The 25,282-nt window shown below is 40.1% G+C and overlaps 1 protein-coding gene across 2 annotated transcripts in view; it reads left to right on the top strand.

Annotated features, from left to right (window-relative positions):
- The window catches only part of LOC141799037 (cadherin-4-like), a 283,324-nt gene that overhangs the window by 107,612 nt on the left and 150,430 nt on the right, over positions 1-25,282 (top strand). Inside the window, exon 3 of one of the 2 annotated variants that reach the window (XM_074681079.1) lies at positions 17,835-17,858. The exons of the other annotated variant lie outside the window; for it this stretch is intronic. Within the exon in view, the coding sequence (XP_074537180.1) occupies positions 17,835-17,858 (24 nt within the window). The remainder of the gene's footprint in view (positions 1-17,834; positions 17,859-25,282) is intronic. 2 annotated transcript variants of the gene reach the window in all.

The following is a 25,282-nucleotide window of genomic DNA, read 5'->3' as shown; positions in this document are numbered from 1 at the left end:
TCTTCAGGAAGATGCTGTTCATGTTCTCACCTCTCTCCTACACTGTTCTTTAGTTTCACTTTCCCTCAGTAATTGATGAAAAAGACAATAAAAGTGTTCTTATCATACTTGCACTGTAAAAATAGCATATCCTCACACCACCCTTTTCCTAAGTAGCTGCTGAGGTACAAAAAATATACACTTTTACTCCTGTGAGAGAGAATCTGAAAACCTTGAAGGCTGAGGATATTTTTTTATGATATTCAGTATGAGCCTTTGTTTGATCTTTAAGTACTTATTGTGTTAGTGTGAAGTGTGTGTGTTGTTTTGTTGGGTGCTTCTTCTATTCAGTGTGTGTGATTGACAGCGGTGCCTGTCGGGTGTGACAGTGTGACAGAGTGTTCTGATCCCTTGGCTGGCCCTGCATCGCCACATTTCCCCCACTTCACTCCCTTCATCTTCCGCTCGGTATTTATCTTACTCTTCATTCCACTGGGCAAATATGTCTTTGTTGTCTTAACTTCCTGTCTTTTTTTGTTGTTCTCAAAGTGTTTTATCGCCATTAGCCATCCCACCGTCCCGGTCTAATCCTTCTCCCTCACTCATTGTCACACTGGGAGTGCTGCAGTTCTCCCTGCAGAGGACAGCAGAGGGAACAGCTGTGTCATGGTGCCTTTTCTTCCCCTTTTCGACCTTGTACACTGGTTTTAAACCTGGGTATAAATGGACGGAGAGAATAAAAACAAGAAACATTTGATTGTCTGAGTCAAAACTCATCAGGAGGTCCAGCAGTTTCCCAGAGTTGCAGCTGGGCTTGAACAGGACTCATTCGCTTGATCTGCTCTTGCTGAGAAGCTGTCTGCTTGATTCTTTCTTTCCAACCCACTAACCATTCTTTCCACATGCTGGGTGATTTAAGGCTCCACTGATAAGATAAGGAGCCTCAGGTGTGTCCAAGTCCAGAGCTGTTTTTTTTTTCTTCTGTCTCAGCGTGTTGGATTGACTCTAGAGGTAAACTGCCAAATGTTACATGAGTTTGCAAAAACACAATTAAAGCACAGAAGTACTGCATGTAGAAAGTTTATTTTGTAATGACAAAGAAGAGTCTGACTCATGATCCTGCACAGCGTGGCAGTGTGAACTGAGGCTCCTGCCTGTGCTTCCAAAATCGTATCCGCATGACCTCAAGCCTATCTAGGAGCTTTTTCTGGAGTGCAAATAATTATTGAAGTGCATTCATTCCATTTATTTATTATCATTTTTTAACAATACAGTGATTTGAGGTGGACTAGTAATGTCAGGGTTCTAGTACTTAGACCAAGGACTCGGATTCAAGCCTGACACGCGCTGATTTCCAGGACTTGCGACTGGACTATGACATAAGCATGACGACTTGGGCTCAAGCATTGACTGTTCAGGGACTCATAAAATGGATATGCAAAGTTGGTTTTATTTATTGATGAAGACTGATTTTACGTTATTATCGCTTTCTGAGTATGAGACCCTAATAATGTATTCATTTTCAAGCAAGGGGCCAAAACATAACAAAGTTATAATATTTCTAATATTAAATTCGTTTGCAGATTTTATATTTGTGTAAACAAATTAAAAATTCTAGTCTAGATAATTTAGTGAAAGGATTAAAAATAATGAAATATGTGATTTCAAATTAAGCAAATATGTTGTTGTTGTTTCATAATTAATAGATTTACTCAAACTTGTCTGGTACACATCATAGGAGAAGTTTTAATCATATCGTTCAGCCTTCACATGGGTCGTGCCCAGTCTCTTTTTGTTCAGGTTTGAGACGTGCGTCACGCAAAAATGTTTCTTTTCCATAAAACCAGAAATGAGTTAATCCTTTTGACATTCTATTTTGCGTGGTGGAAAAAAAAGGAAAACGTCAAAAAAAAAAAAAAAAAAAAAGGAAACTGAATCATGGATCTTGCATCCGTCAAAATAAACTGAAACTCAACCGAAGACCCTTGAATAACAGGTTATTTTTATGAATGAAAACAGCACTCCTCAAAACAGTAGTAAAGCTTATTTTTATCATCCAGGTGGTTTTTTAAAAGCTTGGAAGAACCTGCCACTACAGCTTCACAGCAACATCTTAAGTTTTGATAACTAATAGGATCAGGTGGATTGACCGTTCTGCTGTACTTTAATTAAATGACTTGTTTTTAAAGAGCGTATCATATCATATTACACTGTGCTCCATTGTGCTGTGTTGTATCATATCACAACATATAGTAATGAATCGTTTTTTCCTTTTTTTTGTCATTTTATTTTTTTATAACTTCATCTTTTATCATATTGCATTGTACCATAATGTTCTTTCCATACATATCAAAGTAGTTTTCATCAAGATTTACCCTTTGTAGTTGCATAGAAGGTTGCAAACCCTGTTGGCTAAGATTGACCTTACTTAACCACATTTTCAAAGAGAGAAAAATGCATCATTGAAAATGGATAAAATAATTGTCACCTTTGCCTTGAAAAGGCATTGAGCTGTAGCAGCTGCTGATTGAGGCCTGCTGATTTTTTCTGTAGTTGAAAACAAAAGACTTGATTGAAGGGAGTTTTCTTCCATGGGGTTTCGGTCATTCAAGTTACTTTATATGTTAATGCACTTTTATTCAAGATTTGTACTTGTTCTATCCTGCTCATTTTATTTTCCATATCAAAACATCTTAGCAGCTGTAGCAGTTTCACAACTTCAGCCACAATGCAAGAAGGGTGAGTGCGACAAAAAGCACCTTGAAAAAGTAATTTATTGAAACCAACAAGTAAACTGAAATAAGCTGTTTTTCAGCTGATCAAAAGTTTAAGACCATCACTCAGAAAATTACAAAAAACTTCCCAAACCAGAAAAAAAACATCTCAGTAGGACTCAGTGATGAGTAGCTCTACCGTTCTTGTTAATCACGTCAAAAAGTTGTTTGGGCATGCTTAATGCAAGTGTTTCCAGGAAGCTTTTGGGAGCATTGCTCCAAGTGGTGAAGATGGCTTCACATGGGGCATCAACTGTCTGGAACTGATGGCCATTTTTATAAACTTCCCTCGCCATCCATCCCCAAATGTTCTCTATTGGATTTCAATCAGGGGAACATGCGAGATGGTCCAAAACAGTGATGTTATTCTCCCTGAAGAGATCCAAGCAAACATCATGAACTGCAGCGTTGTCCTGTTGAAAAACCCAGCTGTTACCACACAGAAGAGGGGCCTCAGTCATGAGGGATTCCTGCTGCATCATCTGCACATAACAAGCCGCCGTTTGACGACCCTGCACCACCTGAAGCTCCACTGAATGAAAAAAGCACCTCAAATCATGATGGACCCCCCTCCACTGTGCTGGGTAGAAAACATCTCAGGTGGGGTCTACTTGTCATACGTTGGAAGCCATCTGGACCGTCAAGGTTAAATTTTTCTCATTAGAGAATAAAACTTTTTCCACCTTTCAATGTCCCATGTTTGATGCTCCCTGGCAAAGTCTTAATGGGCAGTTTTGTGGCGTTGAAGGAGACAAGGTCTTTGAAGGCGTTTTTTGTTTTTGAAACCCTTTTCTCGCTGCAAGAGGCCTTGCTTATGCAGCTCAACGATCTGACCATGTTCAAGAAGAGACAGCTTTTTAGCTTTAGCCATCAGGAGGGTATGACCGTGTGAATGCCTGACAGTAAATTACAATTTTGAGCAGATTTTGTCTTTAGTAGCCTGTGGTCTTAAACTTTTGATCAGCTGATAATCAACCTATTTCACTTTTTTGTTGTTTTTTTTTTGGTTGAAGAAGCAGTTTTGTAAACAGGTTTTCATTCATAAAACAGCAGCAATGCTGGTAACAACACACTGGGTCAGTAATTACTAAAGTGCTTTTAATAGACATGATTCAACAATGGCTGCTTCTGGAAATGTTTATGCTTATTTATTTTGTTCATTAAGAAAGCAAGACTAAAAGCAATGACCTTCACCCCTTACTTAACATGTAATTGATTTAGCTTTTTGTATGTTAACAAAAACAAAAATGGGAAACTGTTTATGATCAACATTAGCATAATTCTAAAATATTCCCCACACAGGATAAGCTGAACACTGTTCGCTCTGCCTGAATGAATAGTTTGGAGATGCACAGTCTCGCCTGAGGCCCGTGTAATTCTTCGTCTCATGCTCAAACCGAGTCTTCATTATTAAGGTTTTACAGAGAAGCCGGAGGCCTGAAATAAGAACATTCCTTATGAATATTTCTGTATGTATGAAACAGAAAGCAATAAACAATCATTAAAAAATACGAGTCACAGAGACATTTTCCGAAAGCTATTTTGTGGTACATGTGCTTCCGACAGAGATGATTGCATTGGATATGAGTTTGTCATATTATTTATTGCAAAGAGAGCTCAGAAAATGTAGATTACAAGATATTAAAATAATGTGCTTCAGAGGGTTCACCTTTGGATAGTTTACTTTTCTCTGTTTGAGCCTTTTTTCCCATGTTTTCATTTTGCGCATAGCAGCATGGAGTGTATTGTGTAAACAGCAGTACCTGTGTCAAGGTTTAGAAATGAGGGGGGGGTCAGAGCAAACATCCAAATACATGAGAAGAGAGGGGACCTGAGCTAAAATAAAACATTTAGTGGAGCTTGATAAGTCAGAAAATGAAACAGAAGGTTTATAAAAAGAAAAATTGCTCCCACTCATTTGGTACGATATCAAAACTAAAAGAAAAGATTTGTTTTTGGCGCTGTCTTTGTTTTGATATTGATGTTTTCTGTCAGGAAATAGGTGCAGGCTATGTGTGTGTGTGTGTATGTGTGTGTGTGTGCTGGTTATGAAACACATGTCAATATTTGATTTCCTTCAGGATATAAAGCAGTGTTCTCAGAGTGTCACCTGCAAAATATTTGTTATTTAGCAGATTGGACACACTTCATCTCTGTTTTTCACACAAACAGTACCTCTGATGGAGGATGTGCTTTTAGGTGTATCAAGGCTGTGGGCAGGATGGGTGTTGAGTTAATTCAAGAGTATAAGTGCAAGGGTTTCATACCTGCATTTAGTGAAACAGCCACTCTTAACCATATTTTTGAATACTGTAATCAGCCAACACTTTGCTGCTTATCAGGTCTGATTCACTGAGAAAGAGTGGATCCAACAACACAAAACATGGAGTATCATAATTCAGTGTTTTGAAGTGTAACAAAATCAGACGTTTTGTTAATGGCCTGGACAAAGAGGGTTGATGAAGGGATAAGTGGATGTGACAAGTATGATTCTGTTGAAGAGCTATCCTTTTATTTTGTTTTTATACTTCCTCTTTTCTTTGTTTCCTCCTGTATCATCTCACTGTAACACAACCTACACTACCTTCCTATGCACTGCAATATTTACTCTCTCATTAGCAGCTCTTGACTTGACCTTGTGCTCAGATCAAAGATTTGTGTTAAAATAAACACCACTAAAGTTGGAAGTCTTGGGCTGTATCTAAAACTACATGCTATACAAGCAGTAGGTACTGATTGAGCCAAATAGTGTAAATTAGAGCAGCATAGTGTGCAAGAACTACCCAGATGTTGAACTGTCATTGTTTTTAAGTCTTTCAATCATTCTTAATTTATGAAGTACCAAACCATGACAAATATTATTTCAAAATGCTTCCCAGAAGTGTTATAGACAAAGACTCAACATCAACATCATTTTGTCTGATCCTAATCCACCACGAGCAAAACATCTTGCAGCATTTGGTGAGTTGCAATGGCAAGGAAAAGCGTCCTTTAACAGGCAGAAACCTTGACCTTGAACTGGACTCATGTTTGGGGATCGGTAACAAATTAGGTACTTTTATAGGTACTGGCCAAATTCTGTCTGTAGTACCGAGTAACAATTCACATAAAATCAAACAGTACCGTGTTTCTGTAACTAAACTCATCCTTGTGACTGTGAGGGTGTGGAAGAGACATGAACACAGTATTGCAAGTTTAAATAATGAAAAATAAATATGATTAACTGAAAAACTTTGAGATTTTATTATTAAGTTAATCAATATTTATTACCACATAAACACACACAAAAGTACCAAACATTGGTACCGTTGAGTACCAATATCAATTGCCAGGTACCAGCATCAATACCATGTCACTTCAGATGTAAAAAATACCCATCTCTACTCATATTAGACAGACGTCACCCATGACTGTGTTGGGCTTAGAGAGAAGAATAGAGAGAGATTGAAGATGTTCCAAAATTTACATCAGTGTTTTAGTGTGATGATAATGACACGATGGCGTTAGCCGTAGCAGCTGAGTCTGTCTGGCAGGTCCACAGCGTCAAATTGGTTACAGCAATGATTCAGAGAAACCTACTAAATAATGTTCCTCCCCTTCCAGAAATCACTGCTGCAGCATTATCATGTTAGGGTGTGGACCAGAGTTGTTATCAGTACCACACTGCAGAAAACGTAAAATCTTTTCAAGTGTTTGTGTATTTTTTTTGTGTGTATTTTAGGTAAAAATAGTCTTGTTGTACTAAATATGGGCCACATTCAACTAGTCAAACTAGTCTTGTTTTTAGTTATTTAAAGACAAAATTGATGTCTGAATTGCTTGTAACAAATTAAAAAGAAAATCTGTCAACGAAACAAGAAAAAAATGCTCAAAAAGTTGCTTGGGACTAGAATAATGTCTTAATACAAGTTACTTTTCTCTTGTTCTGTTGGTAGATTCTTTTTTTTTTCCTAATTACAGCAACCTAGGCCTAATTTTTCTCTCTAATTAGACTGAAATAAGACATTTTTCTAGACTGTTCAAGTGAATCTGGCTCATATCATGTCTTTAAAGGCATTTTCTCTTGAAAATAAGACAAAAACACTTGATAAGATTTCAGTTTTTCACTATATATATATATATATATATATATATATATATATATATATATATATATATATATATATATATATATATATATATATATATATATATATATATATATATGTATTGCTATACTCCGTATAGACTGTGTTTACCTTTCTGTACCAAAGTTGCTGTTACAGGATTGGCCGTCACGCCCTGAAATACTGAATACAAAACACCCTTTGTTCTAAAACTAACTCTACTGCGTACACATTATGCTTTTTTTTTTAATCTAGAATCTGTTAACATGGATTGTTTTGTTCACATCATGCAAAGCATGTGGCTAAATTTCTGTGAAATATTCTAGCACTCATGATAGAGCCTCCATATGCTACCTGCCAGGACTACACCACATGCAGGGAGACAACAAAGGAAAGGACATCCAGAAAATTGGGGGGCAAAGGTAAATAAAGAGAGGAAGGGAATCAAGCTATAGGGGGCAGGAAAGGAAAGAAAAAAGAGAAATGTTTCATGGACAGGGTAAGAGGACAAAGGGTGCCACTACTCCTCATCCTGTCTGATCTGTGGGTGGCAGTGATGACTGATGGAGAAGCACTCTAACTGAAGGTCATATTCCAAGCCCTGCCATTTTAGACTGCCACTGTCACAGGGGAAAGGATAAATAAAGCTCAGAAAGTCGTGCTTATTCACCCCACTTTCTCTGTGGGTTAGTCAATGCAGGAGGACTCAGAGGCTGAGAGAGATGAGGCAGAAAATGGAAGACAGGAATGCCAATAGATGATTTAGAGTTGTCTAAGTAGGATTTATGTTATCGCTCCTTTTTCCCACAAAAGACATTCACGCACTGTCATCCAAAGATTAATATTCGATTTTAATAACAAAGACCTGATCGTGCTTGTTATTCCATCTCCCAGCGTTTAATACGACACAATTGATGCTTCAAATCACACATTTTTAAAATGCACTCTTGTTATTTAATGATTTGTCTTTCCTCCAGACATTACTACAATAGGGATAGCAAGTGATGGATAATGAAAGGATAGCTTTTCTTCTAAGACGCTAAGAAGGATTTCGGTTATCGGTGTGATTATTTTTTTTACAAGAGAGAACAGACAGCAGTAGCAATTACATAAGCATTTGTCACCAAATCGTGTAGAAACAAATTCCTGGAGGAGAATAAACTACAACGGAGAGCATGTTTCTGAGTTTGTTTTTCACCCAGATTGTCACAAGGCTTAAAGACTCGAGCCTGTCACTGCTCCAATGTCCCTCTAGTCTGGCTGCGACTCAGAGCCATTGGTCTGGCGCTGGAACCAGAGCTGGAAACGGAGGTTCAGACAGGGTTGTTATCCCTCAGGCAGGGCACGTTCTCGTGGCCAGATGACCTCCCTGCCCAGACTCTAATATCTGATCAAGAACCATCTGCTGAGGCTGCCAGGGCCTGCACGCTCTCCATGCCCCTGACCTCTCCAAGGAGAGCCCAGTGGGAAATCAAGCTATCAACAGGCTATTAGAATGATTCTGATCACCGTTTAAATGTCTTCTAAAGAATCATGCTTTTTTTCTGCCCTTATTGTGACATTAAAATATACCACCATGCAGTAACTTTAAAGTCTTTTTTTTTTTTTTTTTTGTCAGTAAGGAAAAGCGGTCTCGGGCGCCCGCTGGTTTAAATGCCATCATAATTATCGCAAAAAGTGTTTTATGTTACTTGGTGTTCTGTCAAAGTGGACTTGTACAAGAATAACCATGTGTGCATTACAGAAATGGTGGAAAAATGTATCAAACCTTCAGTGCACATGAAGTTTTAATGGCCTGTGCTAACACTTTCTGCTCCTGCTGTGTGTCATGCAGCAGCGTTGGCCGGGCCCTGATAACAGTTGGTTAATGGGTAATGTGCCACACAAGAGTGATGCTGCACTTTCTGTTTTCATTTTGTTGCTGTAGTGCAGTAATTAATCCAGCTGAACCCTTTGTGCTCACAAAATAAATGCTTTCCATTTTCATTAATAGACAACTCATTAGTACATAATGAGCAAGAAGGCAGCACTCCCCGCGCTCCCCGTGCAGCACGTAGAAGATGAGCATGCGCTACAACTCAGCTAATTAAAACCTAGGATTGTGTTCAGTCTCTTTGTTTTCTTCTGTAGGGACAGAGCACAGGCACATGCTTTTAAGACATGAGTTTAATGAAACATGTGATGTACACAAGTGTTTTGCACAGCAGAGAAAATAAATGTGTTATAAATATTTAAACCATGCACAGTGTCTCTACAATAACTAAGAGTGTTCAGGTTGCTAACTGTAGGCTAAAGCCCATGGTGTATTTATACAGCTGGTTTAAAGATTAAAATCCCAACCAGTTAAAGTTTTTGCCTTTCTCCTATCAACAGACAAAACTGAGAGAAAGTGTGTATTCTGAGACAATCTGTACCCGCAAAAAGTATTTATTTTCCCGGACTGCAATTTGGAGCCAAAAGTAACGCGTCTTTTTTAACCCAGTTTACTGACTCAAATTAACAGCAGCATACCATCCAGAGCCTACTTAAAATAAAAACAGTCGAAATGCAATAAACACATTTTCAGTGTTAAAAAATATATTTTTTCGTGGTAGGAACATGGTAATTTTATAGATGAGCCTTTTACATGTTTTGGTTAAGTAACTTAAAAACACTAAAAAGTTGTGTATGCATCAAAATAAAAAACTCCAGAGTGGCATCTTCCAAATAATCACATTAATCAACAACAGGTTGATAACATGGCAATAAGAAGAACACTCAGGAAGACGAAAAAGTCTTTCATAAGTTAAGATGGGAAGTTGTGTATTACTCTGTGAGGGACTACGTGAGGAAATAGTTCAGCAATTCAAGAACAGTGTTCCTCAACATTAAATTACACAAATTTGGGGATTTATCATGTACAGCACATAACACCATAAAGGATTCTAAGAATTTGCAAGAACACAAGAGAAAAAGCAAAAACCAGTACTGGATGGTAATGATCTTTGGGCCCTGAGGCAGTACTTCATCAACAACGGACATGCTCTGTAGTGGAAATCACTGCATAGGCCAAAAATTCACATCTGAAAATCTTTGTCAGTAAACGCAGTTCTTTGCTGCATCTACAAATCATAAATAAAGTAGGACACAGGGTGAGAGAAGGGAGTGACATGCAGGAAAGAGGTCACAGGGTGGAGCCTAACCTGGGCCATCCGCTTAAGGGCGAACCCCCCTGGAGTATGACCTAGACCACTAGACCCTCTGCACTCCAGGACCACTCAACTATTAATCAGCACGGTGCGAAAGCAAAGGCAATTTTGTATGCGTTACAGCATCATGGCTCGGTAGTAGAAGAGTCCAGGTGCCACATTGGCCCACTTTGACAAAACACCTATTAAAATATTTTGTGCATCAGGCTCTAATATAAAGAAGAAACTGACCCCAAACTATTAGAACAATGACATCCTATCAGTGAAGGGTGAAATATTTCATGTGTACTGAAGACATGATGCAGTATATGAAAAAAAGTGCCTTTTTTCAACTGTTTTGACATTTGATGCTGGCATTAAATTTCAAACATGTTCATGTTTTACATAAATAATAAGAGCATTTCAAAATTTTACATGTGGTTTCTTTGCAATAATTTTAGTAGAGAAAGGTTTAGATTATTTAGAAAAAAAATATTATCTGTTTTATGAACATTATGAACACCCTGCTCTTGTTGAATAGGGTCTATGTCAACCAATATTGGAATATTGTTTCCTCTGTGGTTTCGAAGCAACCAGCATGAATTCTGCCCTTATCATGAATGATTCCTGTGATCTATTTGACTTACCTGAGAGGAGCTGTACCGTCACTTAGTCCTCCTGGAATCATTAAAATCTGGGTCATTGGTAACAACAAACTGGTGTCACCATCCATCACACAGTTCCCTCTGTCACTGTCCACCATGGTGAGAGTGATTAACAGACGAACAGCTACATTGTTGGAATTTATCCTAATTACATTATAGAGACAATATATCAATAGTGGTTAATCATCTGGAGACAGCCACATTTGTTTTCACTACAGTCTACTCGCTTTACTGCACACTGTACTCCCTGTACATGTATTAAAGAGAAACAAACATGAATTTACCTTTATTCATGTGCATGCCATCATACCAGCATATCAGCAATTAATTTACACGTGCACTTTTGCAGCAACCTCTGCAGATCATCAGCTCTTCATTTGTCTCGATGAAGCGATGATTAGCTGTACGGGTTTCTCACTTCATGATGGGGATAAAATCGAACCCAATTTCTGTCTGTAATTAAAACTATTCCCAGAGCAGGCAGCTGGAAGGCCACAACTTTAGGAGGTCAATGGGCGACAGGTTTCCAATAGCAGTCTAATTCAATCAGGCTGGGATAAATCGTCTAGGTTAAGAATCAGGGGATGATTCCTTCCTGCATACATTTAACGAAAGTTTAGCAGAACTCAGACTGCCATCGTGTGCTCATCATTTCTGAAAGACATTTGCATAACCAACTTCCGTTGGCTGTTCTTGGTCACTTTGAGCTTTGATTGTTCTTATTTTGACTGCAGACTTTAACAACTCGAGAGCATGCAGGGACCTCTGAAATCAAACCCTGAAAACCTGAAAGAGAAGAAATGCAAATCAGTAACCTGGAAATAAAGTTTGTGTCCCTAATTTTGTCTGAGGGTTTCAGAGATCTTAGTTTCAGCAGTTCACTGTGCCCCTTAGAAGTTGCTGATCTGCAGTATTTGCATGTAAAATTATCCAGCTGTCCTCACATAAGGGGTCAAACCAGAGAGCTGAAAAAGTGTTTATGACAGTAGTCAAGGTTGAAAACATAAATTAGAAGAGACGAGAGGAAGGAGAGGGAAAGAGGGCAGGATCCAAGAAATTTGCACCTGAGAGATACTATTTTTGAAGCTGCTCTCTTCGCTGCTGATCATTGTTCTCACTATCATCATTAACCGAAGTAAAATCCATCACATGCTGTTTATGGCTTCAATCTAGTCCTGTGCAGGTGTGCCAGTTTTTCATTTAGACATGCAGTAAGGGTAGAAAGAGGGAGCTCATTGGTTACAGCAGAGAGAGCATTCTCAATCAAGTCGAAGCTTGCCTTGCATATAACGCTCTCTGTTTTGACCCCCTCATGTGACAGATGGTACAAAATGTGCCAAACTGTGCAAAAAAGTGCTGACAACAGCCTGGTGCTGATAATCATCAGTGGCACAGAGTGTTTGTCAACTTTTCAACTCAGCACTTTTGCACACTTTGGAGACTTTTGTGTTATTGGTCATGTTGGAGCATCTTCTACTTCATGAGAAATCCTTTTTTATTTTTCTCTACAGTGTGTTGCTCCACTTAAAAGGGACTCAAGGCAAATAAAGACTCAGTGTCATTAGATGCTGTTAAGAAAGTGAACCAGCTGCTAGTCTAGCACTCTGCCAGTTACATGGCAACCTCAGGAGAAAAAATAATATACCACTGAGGCTTGAAACCTAATTTAGACCAATTTACACTCTTATTTTGAGGATTAAAACTAGCCTCTAGTGGGGTCACAAGCCAGGGTTTTCGTTAGTCCAAGTCCTGAATATGGAGGGTTAGGTAAGGTAGGGTAGCCAATAAAATTTTGCCAGATCAACATGTGAAACCAAGTGATCTGCTGTAGCAACCCCTGAAGAGAAAAAAAAGAAAGATAAACGAGAAGAAAGATATTGTAATATTTCCTTCTCTGGTTATCAAATAAAAAGATTTTGTATGGTAGATGGGTTGTTGTGCAAATTTGAATCCTTACAGGGTGAGCAAGGCCCTGAGGCCAGACACACATCAGATCCCTGTCCACTCCAGCTCCACTCAGTTGTATTTTGACTGTTCAGTCTTTCATGCGCCAACTCACACTGCCTGTGTATTTGGCCTGATCTGGTGTTGACACAGTTGATTTTGTTTTAAAAGTCAGATGTTTGTTGTAGTTTCAGTGCCTAACTCCTTGTTCAGCTCAATCTGCTCTGTTTAAATTGATGCGTCATTGCTCCAGAATTTGGCAAAAACAGAAAGCTTGTGTATCTGATCCAGAGGGCTCAAACTGGCTTGAGCTAAGACCCAGTTGGAACACAGCTGAGCGGACCTGGTGTGAGTTGACAAATTGACTTAAAATGAATTGAAACCTATTTGATCCAACATGTCCGAGTGAAGACAGATTTTGTGTGTTTTTGCTCCTGTAATTCTTTGGTCAGTGATCCATTTCATCTTTCTTCCCTTCTGCCTGTTACCTTTGCTTTGGACTCTTTGTCTCAGACCAGCCTGTAGCCTAAACAAAAGTTCTTGCTGCCATGTTTACATATTTGGAACATTTTGCCACAATGTTAACAGGCAGAAATGACATAAACTTCTTGGTGCACATTGACTTAAGAGGATGTGTGATCAGGTTATTCATAGCTTTATCTCTGCTGTGGAGAACTGATTACTGTTGTTATGAGGTTGTGACCAATCAGAATCAAGTATTTAAAACAGCAAGGTAACACGTAAATGTTCCTCTATGCTAACTCTGGTCTTCGCTGCATGAACACTAGATAGTTGCAAATTTATCATTGACCACTGCCTTTGCTCAGATATCATCAGTGGTTCCTACTTCTACATTTGACCCTTCTTCAATGGGATCCTACAGAAAACAAATTACTTTTGATGCCACTGACTTTTCAAAGCAAAGAAACATTTCCATCTCAGTTTGCATTTGTATATGTTAAAAATGGGAGAGTGCATATGGGTAATTACATTACAGTGTCATGACTGCATGGTGAATCTTCCTTTTACCCTCTTTGATAACAAGGCTCTTAATTTGTGAAAAGGAAAAACACATTTGAAGAATGTTTACTTCGTCATTACAAAAATCTGTCGTCAATTTCTAACTGTACGTCCTTGGGTACCTTTTGGCCAGGCTTTACTTTACCTGGCTTCCACAAATACTTTGGAGTGAGAAACCTGTATTGACATGTGGCCTATTTTACATAATACTCAAACCCAGAGGAGCACTGCTGTGGGGGCATGGGCACATCACAACGCCACTCACATATTCACTGCAAATTAGTCTCCAAATCCATATAAGCCACTGATAGCTGGGAAGAAATGCTGGGATCAATGATAGAGAGCTCTCTCTACCTCCCTAAACAGCAGCGTTGTTTATGTGCTAACACTAATCAGCAGGTTGTCTCTGCTCTGACCCAGCAAGTTGTGGAGAGTGAAGAGGTGCTGTCTTTTGAATTAAAGAGCCACATTTACTTAAACGTCTCCCTTACTCAGGGTATTCTACCAGTGTACAAAAAGGTAGCGCCACACGATGTAGCACCCTGCTGTGTACTGCAGGTTACTGTGCGTAGGGGTAATTAATTAATACATAATAATCATAATGCCTTGTTATATCAAATTAAATCATGGTTATGTTGTACGCGTTCTTTAAATTATCCCTGCAAGCTCCTTTCCAGGGCGCAGCATAACACACAAGCTGATATGCAGTGTATTTTCACAGGGTTCACTTGATATTAGATTTCAGTCTTCATTTAAAAAAAATGTTTCAGGAGCAGCAGCAGTCTGTTGAGCGCCTTATGTGCTGCAGAAATCCAGCTTTAAGTGCATGTAAATCATGCGAGGTGCTCGAATAAATGAAATGCATGTCTGATGCCCACCAGTTACCTGTCACTGCTGCTGTCTCAGTCGCTCAAACTTGTAAGACTTATGCTTTTGGCTTTCAGTCTAATCCCTGTAAGCTTCAAATACATGGAGGGATCCAATGGGCTTTTAGGACTGTTACATAACGAAAATTTTAAACTTCACACATTAAGCTGTGTTTTAATTCATGGCTGTAGTCCAGCATAAACTCCACTGAAGAGCTTTGTTTTTGCTTTGACTGATCATTTTTGAGTGGCGTAATTCAGCAGACTGCAGACTGTCTGTGGATCACTTTTTTCAGTCTGCAGGGAATTTTATTTTGAAAAATGACCAGATCCTCTGCCCATTGCATCTGTCAGTGCGTCCTGACTGTCAAGACTTGACACATCTGTTACTGTCAAAGCTGTGATGCCTGAGAAATTAAACAGTGATGCCCAATGATGAGACAGCAGGAGAACTTAACACCTGTTAAAAGAGTCCTACTTAAAATTCAGCTTTATTACGGCCTTAAAAGAATATTCAGGATCATTTTACTTCTTGAGAGTCTGGATCAAAATCCCGGTGGAATATTCTAAGCCACAATTTATAGTTTTTATTCGACATCACATACTTATTATGTGTTAGTTATTCTGGGAATAAATACCATGAAACGTTCTGCTGTCCCTGGTAAGGGACCAAAATGACAACAGTCATAGTTCACACGTCTTTCAGCGTATCTTTAACGGTGAGCTAAGTCTTTAAAGGTAGGTTCTGTAGGAATTTTTGTTACTTGTTAGCAAACACAAATTCAAACTGGGCTCCCCCTCCTCCTTGGCTCAGTGCCAGCAGCAGCGCACACCCACAGTCTCCAGCTGGAATACAGGCCCAGCAACCACCTGCAGCATTGCATTTCTACATTGGAGAGACTCAAGAGCTGTGCACTTGACTATACTTTGACTATTACAAAAAAAATTGCAGACTCTACCTTTAAATGAATGTACATTATGTGAAGTTAATGTAGTCTTCCCTCTGACATGGTTGGTTCTATTTGTCTGCATGAATGTTACCCATCCACCTCAGCTAAGTAAAATTTCTCACTCTGAAGCCTCTCAAATTGTAGTATCACTGAACCCCTGGATCAAAAATTCTAACTGACCTTACTTTTGTAGGCATCCTTTCTGGAGGTGTTATAAGGGAAAGGACTCTCCATAAGATATATAAACTTCACTAAAATTAAGTTCCAGGCTGTGTATGGGCAGCGAGTGTCAGTTTCTCTGCGTATCTCAAATTTTCTGTTTGACAAGTGAGGTAGATATCCATCACCTGTAAAAGATTGAAAATTAACAAGCTTCGCTGAGCTTCCAAAGAGTTTCAGATGGAAGCTGCTGTATTCCAGAGCTCATTTTCCCCTCAAGGCTTTCACTCTGGATAGTTCTATAACCCTGTTTCCACTTTTAGTAAGTTGTCTTCATGAAGCTTAACTTTCTGCAGTGACATCAACCGCTGAAGCAAAATTACGATGTAGCCTGGACAAACAAACCTCAGGTGTTACTATCTCCAGTGTCATAGCTCCCACTCTGCTTTATAGTGCTTTTTGCTGAAAATGTGTTCTAGGTTTGTGCTTAAAGTCACATCAAACTAAAATTAGGTCATTTTAGCCCCATCACTGGTCCAGGAAAATATCTCCCACATTAACTGGTCGGTGTAGCCAAAAGATTAGTCATACAGCACTGAAACAAACCCTTAGACCATTTCCTACAGACCTGTAGTTTCTTTTCAAAATGTTAGTTTAGAAATGTTGAATTGTTATTTAAAGCTCTCTCCAATGAATGAGACATTTTTCATTATCTGAGAAAGATGTTGGAAATGAGTTTTGAAAAACAGAGCATTAGTCTACAGAGTCAAAGTAAGCCCTCCTTTTATTTAACACCTTTGAAAGATTGTGCTTTTGTCAGACCGAGCCGTTCTTTTACATAATTGAGGACAGAAACAGCAGGATATGGGCTCTGAAAGTGACGTGTTGGGTAATTTTTTATCACCCGTTTCTATTCTGGAGGTTTAAACAGTGGTGAGAGTTTGTAAGCCTTTGGGGTGAGAAGGAAATGGACCAAGGATTTTCTTTTAGTGATAAGGCTGACTGCGCTGGGCTGCGAGAGTGCTTCACTGACTAATTATTTGAAGCCTCCTCTCAGATTAGGGTAGACGTTCAGAGCTTATGGACAGTCGCATAGCAGACAATCAGACCATGTAATAACCAGAGGGCCAATATTTGCTCAAATCCACTGTAACACCTCACAAAACAAAAGTGTCTAAAGCCCTAATGCTCAGTCCAATCCCACGCCACACTGCCTTGATAAACACTGATGCCACCCCCACAATGGGCGCCATCTTTATTCTGGCAATTAGGCAGAGCTTTGGATTATCACTTCCTCAGTCCAGCACTCCACAAATCCACCTGGATTCAATTATTCCCCTCCCATGTCTGTGGCCATTTGGGCTTTTTGGGCACACAGCCAGGAAAAGAAATGTTCTGTTGGATTTCAGCAGCTGAAAGTACAAAGTTATAAAAAGAAGTTGTGAAAAGAATTGCCTCCCTGTAAGTTTGACAAGTCTGTTAAATAAAACTGAAGCCCTGGGATCTTACAAACACTTGTCATGTGAATATTTCATGAAGACAATAAGCTAGATTTACTGCATTTTCTTTTTCAGTCTTTATTTTTGTGCGTGAGTGTTGCAGTACATCCTCCCCTCTTTGCAGCAGCCCATGTTTGATCCACACCTCACAGGCCAGGAGTCTCTGGCTGGCTCTGTCGAAGAAACTAAAATGCTTGCTGAAAAGATATGATTTGCTTTGTCTGGCTGCTCCTCAGGGACATTACTTTTTGTGCTTTTTTGTATCTATTAGCAAACTCCAGGTAAATTGTGAGAGATCAGGAGTTTTTATTTCTCATTTTTCTACTTTCCCCTACGACTACATGTTTGCATGAATGCTTTTTTTATCATCACCTTGTCCCTCTGAAGAAACCTGCTTTGTATTTGTGTACACTCCTCAGCTCCCCTGCTGTGTGTGTCACTTTGTGTGCTTGCATATTCAAGTGCAAGTAAGTGTGCATGAGTTGGGTGAAGTGGATATTCTTTGCAGGCCTGAGATGAGAGACCCCCCTCTGGTTCTGCACAACCTCACCCCCCCTTGTGTCTGTTTATCCTCTTGGGTGGCTCGTTTCCCTCGCAGCAAATCACCGCTGCTGCTGTCATCTCCTGCATTTTATGTGTCTGCTATACAGCCTGCTGTCAGCTGCTAACACATTCCTCTGTGTGTCTCCTCTCTTTTATCTACAGATACCACCGTGTCATCACAAAAAGGTAAGACAGCTCTCCATCACTCACCTGTGGCTCCCCATGCAATCTGAGATGGGTGCTGTGTGGGTGCGCTTCTGTGCTTGTTTCCTTTCTTTTTTTGGGCTAATGAGATGAAAAACATTCCACCGTGTTGTTGATGTTGATTTGAAACTGAATCATCCAGTGTTTCTGTTACAGAACAATCTGTTTGATTACAAAGTCAATCACTCACACCCACTGACACCTAGACTAAATTATCCCGCTCTCCTGCGATGATCGACAGCCTACAGCCTGAGTTTATGCATCGCTTTCTGTGTGTCTCATGTTAGGTCTAATCACAGTGCTGTTCTGACTCCTCCACACTTTCATGTGCTTGTTAATGGAAGAGTGAGGGAGGTGAATTTTTGCATAAAGCATCTCCAGGAAGACTCTGGAGATGTTTTTAGGGATGTAACTGTAGGCTGTTTTAAATTTGAGCGATTACAGGGCCACACGGTTAAACTTCCCAAGCAGCTCCGGGGGTTTGGTTGTGAGTGGCAGCCTGCAGGATTCATAGTGGAGGTACAGTTGTGGCAGAGTGTATGTCACGCTCTGTGATTGCAAAGCAGAGACGTACAATCACTGAGGAACACTCCCTGCTGGTTTTGTTGAAACTTTCTTTGGATTCCAGCTGTGCTTATGAGAACTTATCTGTTGTTTTGTACAAGCTTGAAGAGAAAGCAGGTGAAAATATTTCCATTGTCACCTGAGTTTTGATACGATGTGCTCAACATGTAGATTTCAACAAACCTGAGCACAGTGACATGTTTATCCTCACAGTTTAAGATCTGTCGGCGCTACATGTCGACATGAAACAAGAGTCTTTGATAGAGTGCAACAGGGTGACAGGTTACACATAGTGTACCCTCACCCTCACCAACACACACACATACACAGATTTGTGAGGCCTATGCATGCAGCCACTATGCAGTGTATGATGCTGTCAGAAAGGCCCATAAAGGTAAGTGATGTTGTCGCCTGGGCCGCCCTCTCTGATGAATGTTAGAGGAGAGCAGAGGCTGGCATGGTGTACATCATCCCCACACACACACTTCTGAATGAGAGGGGAGATAAGTAAAGCCAGACATTCCGGACAGGGAATGAATGCTCTCTTTTGTTAGCATGCATGTTCCCATGCTTGTGTGTGACTTTTTTTGTGTTTGTATGTCTTTCTTCTTCAATATGCCAAACTAAAGTCTGTTCAGTCAGCTGTACCAGCGGAAACATTCTGGTTCTTTTTGTGCTGCACACGGAGAGATACACCCTGCCGTATTCATCCATTCACTGCTGGTTATGGATGGTTTCGCATCCACGACAGTATTATTGGTTCTGAGGAGCCACAGGGCATTGGGGCAAACATTTTGTACACATGCATGTCTTTATGTGTGTTTTGAATGTGTCTGAATGAAAGCAGGACATCTCTGCACACTTTCAATGTGAACTACCTGCAGTCTCAATCTGTTCCCATTCAACATGAGTGATGTGGGTTTTCTCCTGTTTAAAAAAGGTACAACGCTGTCTTACATTTGTACAACCGAAGGCCAGTACAGGGTCCACACTCGTCGTACTGTGGCTGAATAACCTTTTCTGTTGTAACTCACCAATAAAATGATTAATACAGGACCTCATTATAATGTGACCTTATTCTTTAGCTCTCATCTCCAGTGGAACATCCCCACGATCTGCCCCCCTACCATGACATCCTTTATCCACTGCCTCGCAGCCCCCTCACTCTCCTCCTCCCTCCGCTCTGCCAAATGAAGTGTATTTATGGCACCTGTGCTGGAAAAACAGTCTCCAGGAGTCGTCCCTCTAATTTCATTTTCAAAATGCCAGCAATAAATTTATCAAATGGGCTGAATCGAATCGGAGTCACACGCAGTGCCATCCGTCACGGGCTGTCCCTCAGGGGCCTGTGGGCGTACTTAAGCCGGCCAAAAACCTCTGCTGGCAGGAGAAAAAGACAGAGTGTTTTGGTAGGGGAGGGGGTGTCCTGGTAGGAGGGAAACCAGATGAATAGTGGTGGCGAAATATGCTGAGAACAACGATGTGTGTGCATATCTTTACATGCTTTGTGCGCAGGCATGGATTAGCTTGTGCATGAGTGTGGATGCAAATTGTGCACAGAGGTCAATGCTAATTCTTCAACTCAGAGGAGGCTCACGCTGAATTCTCGCTGAAGCACTTTACCTGTCGATGCGACAGCGTAATAATTGATTAATTACCAGGCGAGTGAATTGATTGTTGTGCTGGTTCTTACATTTGTAAATCCCTCTCAGTTCAAACGCCACTTTGAGCTTCAACCTCTCCCTTGTCTCTGAATGCTGTAGGTTCACACGCTCCGAGTTCTCCTTCTCTCTAGCTCTTCCTCTGTACCTGACTTTGGCACCTTTGCCTCTCTTTAAACACCTTTGTCCATCCTTTTCGTTTAATTCCATCCCCTTCCCTCTGCCTATCTCCCCTCCTCCTTGCAGCATTTATCGCTGTGCAGGTTAAGCCAGGCGTGAGTGAGGGTAAAGCAGCTTTGTACTAACAGAGCTAATGAAGTCAGGCCCCTTAGTCCTCTGACGGGGATCAGTGGCACTACTCTGTGAAGCCTGTCAGCGTTTAATGATTAGATGAAACATTCAGACTCCCGCTAGGAGAAGACAGGCACACTGATATGTGGTAATACCCAACTGTGCTGTCTTTAATGCATATCAGCTACCATTTATGCACGTGCATGCACAGATTGCACAGCACAACTCACATGTGCATGCACATACACAAATCCTCTTATCCCATTTTACAAGGGTGAGGATTCATGGCACTAATATGGTACCAAGAGTATTCACACCAAAGTGATTGGGAGAAACACAGGATGACAGAGAGATCTGGAGACAGCAATCTGCCTATTGATTCCCTCAATGTGCAGGAAGGTGGAGAATAAAAGTAAGCTGCATGAGAGAGATTTAGCCCTCGCCTTGATGAGCAGATTGCAAACAACTCCACTCGCTCCATTCAAGATGCATGCTGTGATCTGTGATTTTCGCTGCCTCTCAATTTTGCTAAAAAGCAGCCTGACAGAAGATCAATCAAAAATCGTACATCTCAAAAGCCTGTTTGAACATTTCAAGATTCATCTCTTAGACATTCTTCACCATTAGATTAAGTTACCTCCTCTCTGGACATGCATGGCAGCCTAATGTGCACTTGCTCTGTAGTGTTTCTGCGCGTGTGTGCCACTCTGCGTGTCAGTGTCAGAGTGGAAGGATGTTTGTGAGTTGAGAGGCTGAGAAACAGAGTGACAGAGGCAATGGTTGGGTCAACAAGCTGCCTGTTAATCAGACTGAAAGGATGCATACAAGGGCTTAGCACTTTTTGCCCCCATTAGCCACACATGCTAATTTAACTGTCAGCACACGTCTACACAAAGAAACCTCACATCTTCCATCTGTTTTATTCCGTTTTCTTCTACTAAGAATGGGAACAAACTCTTTCCCCATACTGGTAGCTTCATCTTCACGTGGGAATACCTGTTCAGCCTCATGTGGAGGAATCTAAAGACAGGATAAATGTATGTGCATTTCTGCCAGCGTGGGCTGATGCCTCCAGACTCTGGTGCTACTCTTTGTTTGCAAAGCCGTCTTAAAGAACTTTGAGAAACCACTTGAAGGTATAATTCTTCAAGGAAACACTCCATTCGGCTCAGGAAGTTGAGTCAAAGCAAAGCTACCATGACGAGGACTCAACTCCTGGCTTGTGAGTTTCTAGAGTGGGATATTTTTTTTTATTTTACACTCTCTTGAGAAGTGGTAGGTTCACCATTGCATCTAATGTAGAGCTGAAGATCATTTACTTTTGTATGTTTAAAACATTTAGCGGACAGATCTACTGCTGCCTAATCAAGGATTTATTTGCTGTAACTGATCATTGTCAATGACCTTTTAACTTATGCCTGAAGCTGCTTAAAAGTATCTTCATGTATAAATAATTCGTCTTAAGTTGTTGTTTCCTCCTTTTTTGATGTTTTGGTATTTTTAGCAATTAGCTAACGGCTTCCTCTAACAGCACTGCAGAGACTTACATGAAAGAACAGAAGATATCTCTAATCCAAACTCAAAACACAGAAAAGACCAGAAGAGAAACAAGACAATTGGTTTGTGTTTGCACTCTTGAAAAATGCATTTAACACAGATTTTCAAATTCTCTAAATTGGTTACTGATAATCACAGAGCAGTAATCCTCATGTGAACTTCTCGGCTATTAACAGTCTTGTAAATCCAGCCGCAAAAAGCCTTTCTGACTGGGGGAAATGAGTTTGCAGTGTTGTTCAGATGAGCTGCAGTAATAAACATTGGGTTGATTACTAACTGGGGTGTAAATAATGATTGGTGAGAGACCATGTGTGCTCTCATTTAAGAAAGAATACAATTAGAACCACATCGTGTCCCTTGATCCCCTCTCCTCTTTTGTTTAAGTGTTCAGTGAATGAGGAAGCACAAGTTGTGGTCATAACCTGAAAGCTGAAAAACAAAAAGACTCCTAACCTTCTAAGTTCTTCAAAGGCATGAAGCAAAGTTGCTCATTTTAATTGGCCACATTTTTATACTTCTATTGATGAATCTTGGCAAAGCAATTTCATCACAAGTTGCCTAGTAGCAAATCATGGCAATACATCACCCATTTTGTGTCTTAGTAAACCAACTGTTGTTGTGATTCACTTTAGACTCCATGAAGCCCATATCTGTGACCTGTCAGTAGCCACGGTTACATGAGGAGTTTTTTGTCTTTCTGAATGGAATCTTTCTGAATGACTTCTCCCAAAAATAATAGTATACAAGGAAAATAATTTTCCAATCTCTGGTCTACATGCGCCGCTACAATCAGACAGAATAGTCAATGGGGCATGTGCAAACAACAGTAAACAAACAGAAAGAAATTGAGGAATGTCTCTAGTTGTGTCTTGCGTCATATCTGAGCATGAGCTGAATGAACGCACCCTAACAACTTTCCATTTGAGTGGATACATGATACCTCAATCAGTTTGGGGAAAGGAATATTCCACCCCTGTGAAACCACGTCAATGTCCATTTGGATTGGCACTTTTGTTTGGGAATGAGGTATATACAAAGGTTAAATTCTCTCTGTTTGAGCAAATAAACCGAATACAAGCTGAATATTTGGGTCCATGTATATGTGGCTAGTGTTGTCCACTCGACGACAGTACCTGGGCAGGCTGCCCAAGTGTATTTTTGACTGCTGACCTTTTTTTTTTTTTTTTAAATCCACGTGAGATGGTCTTAAGCACCCAGCAGCTCTCCTTGTTTTTGAACATGTGATCTGTGCAATTTTGTTGAGCAAGTTTGTTTCAGACAAGTAGCTCTCCGATCACTCGTTTCCCTTGAGATACCCCTCGATCTCCAAAAGGTGACCCCTGATCTAACACCCCCCCTCCCCAAACTTCCCTTTAATAAATGACAATAAATCAAATTAAATAAATAAAAATAGAAACAACCTCTATCCCACCTACAAAAACTACAACCCAGCTTGCCACATCCAACAGCTGCCTCCCCTATAACAACGCTAACTCCCCCAACTAAAGCTAAAACCATTCTTTGTAGTAATCCACTCACTTGGGTGCAAATTTTAAAATCAGTACGTACCGTCTCACACCATTGTTTGGAAGTTGTTTGCAGGTGGTACATTCTATATTTTAGGTTGTTTTTGAACATCAGCCTGTTGAACAACAGGCCTTGACCACAGATGGATCTGCTCTAAAATGATCGTACTTTCATCTTATATCACTGTGCAAAATTATGTATAACCTGCTGCAGGTGAAAACTTTAAACCAGACACATGCAGAAAAGAGAAATGGTTAAAGGTGGGGCAGGATGCACCACTCGGTCTAAAAAAGATGTGGTGCGTTGCATGCTGTGGTAAAAGTAAGTTTAGACACACAAGGAGGTGCTGCTGATAATTAACCCTTTAAAGTAGTTTCACACCAAAAAAAAGTCAATCTGTGGTAATGCAAACACCCAAAATTTTTAATAGAATAAATCAACAAGCTGTGTATGTAAGGATTTTTCAACTTATTCAACCCAGTACACGATGAGCTAATTCGCTGACAGAGTGAAACTTTGGTTTGCCAGTGAGGTTAATTGAATGACCAGAAGATCACCAAAATCTTTAATGGTATAACCTCAGGGGAGTATTAATCAATGTGGTATAATCCATTTCAATTTATGCATTAGTTATGTTTGCATCCAAACCAAGTTTTTTGACGCACCAACCACCACACTTCTTTCAGCATTCTTTGAATCATGCAGCAAGCCCAACAAAAATCAGACAGTAAAATACATATGGAAGAAGTTTTATGAATAGAAAGCCAGCAGTCTACCTCTGCTTTTAACAGTAATGAACGAACAGAAGTGAAAGTCGGAGAAAAACAAGCAGGTAGACTGCTGTGTGTGCAGGTGGGTTCTGAGAGCTGTCAAAGTATTGTCAAGAGGATACGTCATAATGTCCTTAATATAAGCAAACTCTGGTAAAAGAAGATTAATGACAGTGATTTCCACTGAGTGTCGACAGTTAGGAAAACATAAGAATCAAAGTAAAACAAAGAAGCACCTGCACCAGCAGATGATAAATATGTGATCAAAAAGCTTTCAGGTCTAACTGCTCTGATTGCAGATGTCTGAAACATAATTAAAACAATTACTTTAGTGTGCATTTCTACAATTAACAATATTATATCATCATGGGTATATGAGTGCAGTAGACTGTTATTGCTCTTCTCATTGCAAAGTGTCTCATGAGTGTGTATAATCTGTGGATTATTTCAGTATGAGTTTGAATGCAGTCAAAGCTGCTACCTTCACTGTAAGAATGGATGGCACTTTGACGTTTTCTGGATACTCTGATGATTGTGAGCTTATGTAGCCAATGAAAGTTGCATTGGCCTCAGCTGGTCCATGCATTTAGCCTTTCTCTCAAGACTGCTAACATTTCAGAGAGCCACTACACTACAGAAGATATTTTGGAATTCCTATAAACTCTTCTGTAGTGGCTCTTTGTTTAAGTAACATCACTAAACTAGTTTTTATCTGGGCCTTTATTTAGTCTGAAACTCCTGCTAACAAAGGCTGTCGAAAGATTCAAGGGAAACCCTGCTACATTTATATCCATGGTTTAATTTCAATATACAAGAGCCTCATCCTGACTTGTTCTCAGGTACATTTTACCTCAGTACCAGGTGCTGCTGTCAGACTTTGCCTTTTGCAGTTACTTAATGAGTTAGTGAGACCATGCATGGTATTCTTCCAGAGGCTACTCTGAATCCATTTGAAGAAAGCCATGATTACCTTGACCTTCAATTTTTATTTTCTTAATTCAGCTGCGTGTGCTCTACAGGAGAGAGGGGTCGCTAT

The sequence above is a fragment of the Halichoeres trimaculatus genome, unplaced genomic scaffold, assembly GCF_033239565.1.
Source record: "Halichoeres trimaculatus isolate MK-OKI-2021-1 unplaced genomic scaffold, fHalTri1.1 fHalTri1_scaffold_11, whole genome shotgun sequence".
NCBI lineage: Eukaryota > Metazoa > Chordata > Actinopteri > Labriformes > Labridae > Halichoeres > Halichoeres trimaculatus.
The sequence above is the reverse complement of the archived record's forward strand: the minus strand, read 5'-3'. Positions and strand labels throughout refer to the sequence as shown.